General features: G+C 54.7%; 1 protein-coding gene across 1 annotated transcript; it reads right to left on the bottom strand.

The window, feature by feature from the left end:
• Positions 1-351: 351 nt before the first annotated feature.
• LOC118700746 (class II histocompatibility antigen, B-L beta chain-like) lies at positions 352-8,502 on the bottom strand (the record flags this gene model as incomplete). Its single annotated transcript, XM_036405336.2, has 5 exons — positions 352-1,055; positions 5,868-5,974; positions 6,565-6,840; positions 7,473-7,742; positions 8,184-8,502. Coding segments are annotated over 5 exons (1,056 nt in total), but the record flags the coding sequence as incomplete, so codon positions are not given.
• Between the last annotated feature and the right edge of the window lie 249 nt (positions 8,503-8,751).

Raw genomic sequence — 8,751 nt, 5'->3', positions numbered from 1 at the left:
CTGTGGGAAGAGCTTTGGCCAGAGCACGGACTTGATCTCCCACTGTAGGATCCACGTTGGGGAGAAACCCTGTGTCTGCCCAAACTTTGTCCAGAGGCTCCACTCAAATTAAGATGTTTTGAAAGTGGAATTAAGCCACTTGGGGTTTGTATCAAGAGATTCTGGGGGGGCATGGAGCCATTTTCAGTGTGATTGTGTTGTTTTAAGATGATTGATCAATCCCTCTTGCCTTTTGCTGTGCACACCGATGCAGAAGACTCCCCTACATCCCCACGGAATCCCCAGATCCTCTGGAATATCCCCCTGAACTCCAAATTCTCCCCAAAAAGCAGTAAAATGGGAGGGTTTTACGTATCTTTTTTCAACTTCTTTATTTTTCCCCCACTTTCAGGTGTTTTAAAGGGATGAAGAGGAATCAAAAGAAAATTAAGGCCAAAACAAAACTATTTACATGTTGGCATTGTGTAAATATCCATGGAGTTGGGTTGGGTGGGTGGAAGAGAGAATTTTTTTGAGGAGTTTCCACCCCACTGTGTCTGAAATCTTGGTCTTCGCTCCAGTCCATCGGTGTGAAAGACACCCATGGGCCATGGAGAAGTAGAATTGTATTATTGAGTTGTAATTGTACTAATTGAAATAGGAGGAAAAGGAGATGGAATTAGGGAGGAGGAGGAATAACAGGAAGCCGATGGATCCACCGCTCTCCATATCTGCAGCCCTCCCCAGCCTGGGGGCATCATCCCCCCCCTCTTGCCTCAAATATCCAGGGGGAACGGGGGTGTCTCTCAGTATTTGTTTTTTATGAGGCAATATCTGGATTTTGCAAAACTCCAAAGCTGATCTGCAAATGCCCCTCGGGTGATACTGAGGGGATTCCAGAGATGTTCTTTGTGTGGGGAGTCCTGGTGGCTGCTGCCAGCCGAGCCATGGGGGTTGGCAGGAGATGTTGAATCCCTGGAGCTGCGTGGTGATCAGCCAGTAGCAGGGCAGGGGGACCAGGAACTCCCTTTCTGGGGACTCCTCAGGAGAGCCAGGGTTGGGGGAAGACCAGGACCCTGGAGAGAGGAAAACTGAGAGAGGCAATGTGGTAATCACAAATCCTCTGAACAGAGAGAGACATAGTTCTCTCCCAGGATTTTCCTGGGAAGCTGTGAGAAAGTTCAGAGAAGAGAATGAGAAACAATTCTTATCTCCATTTGCTGCACTTTTTGTTGTGCACGTGTGGAATGTGTTATGGAGATTGTTTACCAAAGGGTGATTTCTTAATTGTACACTGGATGGTGTTTGGATTGATTGACCAATTAGGTTGAAGCTGTATTGGACAGTCAGTAAGAGTTACAAGTTTCGTAAGAGTATAGTATAATGTAGTATAACTTAATAAAGCAATTGATCAGCCTTCTGCAATCATGGAGTCAATGTTAATTATTCCCTGTTCAGGGGACCATTGCCACAATAAGGCAATACTGGGACTGAGGGACCCCGGACAGCCGAGAGAGGGGCAAAGCTCAGTGAGGGGTAATCTGGGAGAAGGAGAGATCCTGGAGAAGGCTGAACCCAGAGATTCCCAGGACTCCCAGCAGTCTTGAAAGTGGGGAACCCTGGAGATGGGGGATCACCAATGTAGATGAGACCCCCAGCAGGCCAGACAGAGGGAAACCAAAGTGGAGACACCAGACAGGGGCACCCAGGCAGGTGAGGAGGAAGTCACTGCCCCTTTCCCCCTCTCCCCTACTCTATCTCCCAGCCCAGCATCGCCTCCAGCTGCAGGACAACCAACATTGTCCTGCCAGGGATGGATTTGGGGGATGTCCTTTCCCTTCCCTCTGGCACGGAAGCAAATCCCATCCCGTCCTATCCCTTCCCATCTCATCCCATCCCATCCCATCCCATCCCATCCCATCCCATCCCATCCCATCCCATCCCATCCCATCCCATCCCATCCCATCCCATCCCCCCTCCCTCCCTCCTTTATTCCTCTCCTTTCTCTCCTCTCTCTCCTTCCCCAGGCACTGACAGAGACCAGAGAGGACAAATCCCTGCATCAGAACCTCGTGGAGGAGGCCATTTTGAGTGACTCCGTGGCACAAGAATACAATGGGGAGAAGCTACAGTGGTATCCCATGAGGAGCGTCTCCAAACACAGTCCACAGTGCTCCAAGGAGGAAAGACCTATCCTGTTTCAGGAAGGCGGCCAAAGCTTCATCCAGAGCTCAGACCTGGTGGTCCTTGAGTGGTTTCACATTGGGGAGGTGTGCTGCAGGTGCTTGGAATGTGGCAAGAGCTTCAGATGGAGTTGCTACCTGATCTGGCACCAGAAGATCCACATGGGGGAACGGCCCTAGAACTGCTTGGAATGTGGGAAGAGATCCGCTGTCAGAACCCAAGAAATTCCTCTGACTGCCCTGGAGGCTCAGAGACCTTGGCACGGAGTCAAAGACACCTGTGCTTTCGATTTTAACCCATAGAAACACTTACCAAATTTATGCGAGGAGTTACAAGCCACAAAGGTTTGAGTAAAATGTTAGTAAATTTATCACCAAGTGAAAAATGTAGAATTTTGAGGTTTTTAGAATGAGGGTTCAGGAAGCAAGATATAGAAAAATCTGAGTGTGTCCAGTCTTTCTCCTCCTTCTTCTTTGCCTCCATCTTCTGCTGTGATAGTAGCACTTTTAGATTGGTTTAGAGACAAACTAACATAGGTGATAAGTATTAGAAAATTATTGTAAATAATGTACACATAGTTTCTAGTATAAAAAAGATAACATCGCCCCAAAGCAGTCAGTGTGCAATGAACCAATGTGCTAAACAGATCTCAGCAAGTCAGAGAAAGAATTTTATAAAGAACGAAAAATAAACAACCTTGAGAATGAGAGCCAAGGGAATCCTGTCTTCTTCAGTCTCGGAGCTGAGAAAAAGAGACTTTCTAACACCTCAGGGTCATGTGGACACCAGAGACCCCATCAACCCACCATGAGATAATTCACATGGGAGAGCAGCCCTACAGGTGTAGGGAATGTGTGAAGATCTTCAGTGACCACTCTAACCTCATCAGCCACCAGCGCCTGCACTCCAGGGAATGGCTCTACCAGTGTGGAGAGTGCAGGAGGAGCTTCAGCCAGAGCTCCCACCTGATTCACCACCAGAATATCCACACTGGGCACTGGCCCTAAGAGTGTCCTGACTGTGGGAAAAGCTTCAGCCAGAGCTCCCACCTGATTCACCACCAGAATATCCACACTGGGCACTGGCCCTAAGAGTGTCCTGACTGTGGGAAAAGCTTCACCCAGAGCTCTACCTTGACCTTGCACCAATGGATTCACTGGAAAGGGAACCCCTGTGAGTGCCCCAAGTATGGGAAGGACTTCAAACGCTGCTCCAACTACATTACCCATTGGAAGACCCATGCTGGACGATCCACAGTGAGACCCATTGGGCAGAGACCTAGTGACCCATGTTCCTGGTAATCCATGCTGGGCACTGTATTGGGTTTGTGGGTTTGTGTGATCAGGAGTTGGAAACAGGGGTGCTCCAAGGATGGCTTCTGTGAGGAGCTTCCAGAAGCTTCCCCCATGTTTGGCTCCTGTTCTGATCCACTCCCGAAGGCGAGGGTAACCCAGGTTCTGGTTCATGGATCTCTGGCACAGATCAAAATGAAACAACACTGATTGATCTGTGTTTATAAATATATCTTTGTTGGGTTTATTTTAGAACAATTTCTTTGCCATGTAAAGCAGGTTTGGAACCCTTTTAGATTACCATCTCTAGCAATATAGAAGCATTAAAATAACACTTAGGAAAACTTATAAGGGAAATGAAAGTAAGTATAAGAGTAGAAAGACACAGGCACCAGCCCTGGATCCCGCAACAAAAATAGATTATTACAATGTCCCTTGTCCTTGGTCTAAGTGATGGTCCCAGGATGGATCCCTTGGGGGTTGGGAAAGCCCCAGAAACACCAAGTTCTGTGGGTCAGTATGGGTTCAGGTTTGGGTGAATGCCCAGGTATCTCCTCTGGCACGAGTTCTACACTGTCTGATGTCACACTGTGGATCCCAGGGCTCTGATGGTTTATGGCCCTTCTGAGATGTGGCCCTGCCTCTTCCAGCAGTGCAGCTGAGCCAGGTATGGCCCATGGGAAGGGATGAAAACCTCCAGCCCTCTGTGTGAATGTCCCGGGCCTTCCCCAGGGGAGTTCCCAGAGCTGAGCCAGTTGTGTCAGGGAGGGCATTGCCCTGGTCCAAAGCCCTGTCCTGTTGGAATGTTGGGGGACACAAGACAGATGATGGACTTTGGATTTGGCTAACAGAAGAGATTTGATAACAGGCTGCCTTGGGAAAAACAAATGGAACTTTGAAAATTAGACCTGGATTGCAAGAAGATTCAATCCAACGGGTTTACCGGAAAAAGAAAATCCCATTAAACTCTGCAAGCAAGAGATGTTTTTATATGCATAAGTTTGTGTATGTGATTTTAACCTAATCGTTGTAGAACACATTACTAGTCTCCCTGAAATAGTATATAAGCGTTTGAATCCCACAATAAAATTGGATTCTGATCACTGAATCAGTCTTCCCTGTCTCTCTCCATCACCAACACTGTCCTGCCTGGCAGCATCTGCTTCTGATCGGCCTCTTCCCTTCCCTGGCTCCCAGTCCAGCTCTTCCTGTCCAGGGCTGGGTGTTCACCACCTCTGCCCCTGGGCACTTCCCATGGCCAGCAAAGCCCCCTCTGCTTTTGCCAATGGCTCGAGCCATTAACCTGGGACATTTCAGGCCCTCACAGCTCTGCTCCCCAAAAGCGCAGAGGGATGGGTGGTGCCTCAAAACAACTCCATCCCACTGAAAATGGCTCAACTCCACCTCCAAACAACTCAATCCCACCTCAAAATTTTGGGGTATCTCCTGAGCCCCAATTACTCCCAGTTGTGGATGTTCCTTGTCCACAAACTTCACCCAGTTGCTGCCATCGGGGAAGTGACAGTGGGCTTTTCCCCAAAAATGGAACGCACCTGTGTGGGAAAGGAGACAGGTGAGGGGGTGCCTCCCCTCACCCCCCAACAGACCCCATCACCCTACAGCAGGCTGAGGGCTCAAGGGACCACCCTGGATCCCCCATTCCCACTCCCCTGTGCCCCACGGCCACCACAGCACTGGCTGCTGGGTGGGGACACCCCTACTGTCAGCCCCCCAGGGAGGGATGGGGGAGGTTGGGGACCCCCCCCAGCAAGGTTCTGCTTACACTCACCCCACCCCCCCTCCAGAACCCCAAGAACAGCTCAGGAGATCCAGTGATGGGGACAGGAAGGGACTCCCAAGGGAACTCCTTTGCCTCTGTCCCCCCTCCTCTTACCCCCCTCTCAAACACTTCTCCCATCTTCTCTGTGCTGCTCCCCCTCTCACCCAAGAGCTCCTCACCCACAGCCAGGGTGGGGTCCCAGCACCCAGTGTGGGGTGACACACAGGGGACTCACAGGTGTCCCCATTCCTGATCCATCTCGGGGCCAATTCTGCCCCCTCCCATCACAGTACCCCTGTGGGTTCCCCCAAAATTCCTCCACATCCAAACAGCTCCCCCTTAAATGGGATCAGGGTGAACTGGGAAGCTTTATTGGGAGCACTGGGAGCAGGCACTGGGCGGGGGCAGAGCGCCAGCGGGGCTGGGGGGGACACGGGACCCCCCCAAAATCAGCGGAGCGGGGACGGAGCGGGGGGTCCCAGCTGGGCCCGGGCCCATGGGGAGGGGCTGCGGCCGCCGCCGGCTCAGGAGCTCTGTGGGCAGAGAAAAGGGGGTGACACCGGGCTGGGGGCCCCGGCGGGAGCACACACGCTCCGGGGGAGGGGGGACACGACCACCGGCACCCCCCTCACCTTCTTGCACAGGTAGAAGCCGAGCCCCAGCACCAGGAAGACAAAGCCCAACACGGAGCCCCCAATCCCCATCAGCATCTTGCTGCGGGCGGCGTCCGGTGGTATCTCTGGGGAGTCCGCAGGGGTCAGGACCCCCCAAAACCTCTCACAGACACCCCAAGCCCCTCCAAGCACCTCATACCCCTCCAGCCCACCTCAGACCACAAGACCTCTTTCCTATCCCCCTCCAACCTCCCTAGTACCACCCAAGTCCCCTCCCCATCCCTTCAGGACCCCAAACCCCCTCCCAATTGACACCCATCTTCCAATGATCCCCCAAACCTTTTCCCAGTCCCATCAGGACTCACCAACGTCACTGCCAGTAGATTGAAGCACACTCAACTCCCACCCCAGCCCCATTTTTACCTCCCCAACCTGCTTCCAGCCCCTCCAGCTCCATCAGACTCCCTTCCAGTTACATCCAGCACTACCAGGATGTTCCCTCTCAGAAGCCACCAGGAAACCCTTAACCGCATCCCAGTCTTCCCAGCATCCTCCAAAACTCTTATCTGCCCTCCCAGGCCATCCAAACCCTTCTCCCAGTTACCCTCTGCCTCCCTCAAACTCCCTCCCAATTACTCCCAGCTACCACCAACTCCCCTCTCAGTCCCTCCAGTCTCACTCCCCCTCCCTCGGTGCTGTGGGGGCCGGGCCGTACCCCAGTGCCGGCTCAGGGGCTGCTCCAGGCTGACGTGCTCCACATGGCAGCTGTAGGTGAGCCCGCGCTGGGGGGGGGTTTCCAGCAGCACCAGGAGCTGGTAGGTCCAGTCCCCATTGGGGACCACATCGGTGGCCAACACAGAGAGCTCCTGCTGGCCCTGGAACCACCTCACCTGGATGGCAGCAGGGTAGAAATCCATCACGGAGCAGAGCAGGTGGCCGGGGCCGGGCTGGGAGCTCGAGGGCACCAGCGAGATGGACACGCTGGGGGGCACTGGGAGAGAGCGGGGACACTCCGAGATAAAATGCAGGTGAAATGGGAGACACGGGGAAGGACTCAGGTAACACTGAGAGGGACTGGGGAGAGACTGGGAGGGGGTTGGAGAACGCTGGGAGGGCACTGGGAGAGAGGATGGAAGTCTGAGAGTGGACCGAGAAGGACTGGGAATGGAATGGAATGAACTGAGAGGGACTGAGAATGAAGTTCCTGGCACTGAGAGCGATTTCTCTGGCATTGGGAGGGCCTGAGGCGGCACTGGGAGGAACTGGGAATGAAGAGTGCGGCACTGGGAGGCCGAGTCCAGCGCGGGGCACTCGGCGCTGAGGGTCTGCCTGGCAACTGATGAGTCATCAGAGAGACGCGCTCTGATTGGCTGGAGCAGCTCCACGAGCCGTCGAGATGGACATGCGGGGGGCACTGGGAGAGGCTGAGACGGACTGGGAGAGACTGGGATGGACTGGGAGAGATAGGGAGAGCTCCGGGACACTGCGGGTTGGGCAAGAGCCCACGGGAATGGGCACAGGAAGGGCTGCATGTCTGGGATTATTCCCAAGGAAGGTTTGAGGGGCTCCAGGGTCACTGCCAGGGCAGGGGCCGAGGGGGGACACGCTCTGCCCCTCGCTCACCTCGGCGCTCCACGAGGAACGGGGTGGACAACTCGTAGTTGTGTCGGCAGTGCCTGTCCACCGCACCCCGTCTGTGCTCCATCCATTCGGGGTCGCTGTTCCAGTGCCTGGCAACCTCCTCCCCATATGGGGTGTCCCCCACAAAGTGCCCCACATCGCTGTCGAAGTGCACGTACTGCTCCCGGTTGTAGATGAATCTCTTCACGAACCTCACCCGCTCGGTGCCGTTAATGAAGTGACACTCGGACTGAACCATCTCCTGGAACAGCCCTGTGTGTGCAGGTCACAGGTCAGAGGGTGCCCCTTCAGCAGCCCCCGGCACCCCACAGCAAACCAAGATCTCAGAGGCAACCCCGGATCCACACTGTGCAACCCGTATGCCCCACGTGCCACCCCTTGTAGGCCCTTTCTTCCCGCGGCCGCTCTTCGTCTTTTCCATTCTTCTCCGTATTTTCCTCCCCCTTTTCCATAACTCCTCGGTCGCCAGCACCACCCCCCACATCAATTCGAGGGTCCCACCTCCCCCTTTTCCCTCCACGCCCCACCGTTCCCACCCTCCCAACACTTCCCTTCCCCCTCCCCCGCTCACCCGAGAGCTCCGCGCCCGCAGCCGGGGGGGCTCCCAGCACCCCCAGTGCCACCAGCAGGGCCCCAGCTGCCGCCCCTCGCCCCATGGCCGGGGCCGGGCAGGCTCTGACACTTCCCCCCTACCCAAATTCCCCTGGCGGTAGAGTCTGGAGGCGAGGGCGGAGCACGGGTGGAGTCCAGGTGAGGAGCTCTGGGCGCTGTGGGACCGCCTGGCAACTGGGGAGTCATCAGCGCCGCGCACTCTGATTAGCTCTCTAAATGACTGAGGAGAGGCCCAGGAGCTGGAAGAAAAATCGGGAGAGAACCGGCACAGGCGCAACAGACCCAGCCTGGGCACAGGGAGTAAATTTATTATCAACCAAATCACAGAAGGACAAGGAGAAGAGAAAGAAATCTTTCCAACACCTTCCCCACACCCAACGGGGATCACCAGGACCACGGATCACCAGGGCTCTGCACAGCGGGGGTCACTCGGGGATCCCACACTCGGGGCACTCGCAGGGCCTCTCCCCAGTGTGGATGCACTGGCGGGTGACGAGCTTGGAGCTCGGGCTGAAGCCCTTCCCACACTCCCCACACTCGCAGCGCCATTGCCCGGTGTGGATCTTGCTGACCTTGATGCAGTGGGAGCTCTTACTGGAAGCTCTCCCTGAATTCCAAGAACTTGTAGGGCCATTCCCTGAGGTGAATC

The sequence above is a fragment of the Molothrus ater genome, chromosome 33, assembly GCF_012460135.2.
Source record: "Molothrus ater isolate BHLD 08-10-18 breed brown headed cowbird chromosome 33, BPBGC_Mater_1.1, whole genome shotgun sequence".
In the NCBI taxonomy this organism is placed as follows: Eukaryota; Metazoa; Chordata; class Aves; order Passeriformes; family Icteridae; genus Molothrus; species Molothrus ater.
Note: the sequence above shows the minus strand (reverse complement) of the source record. Positions and strands in the feature narration are given on the sequence as shown.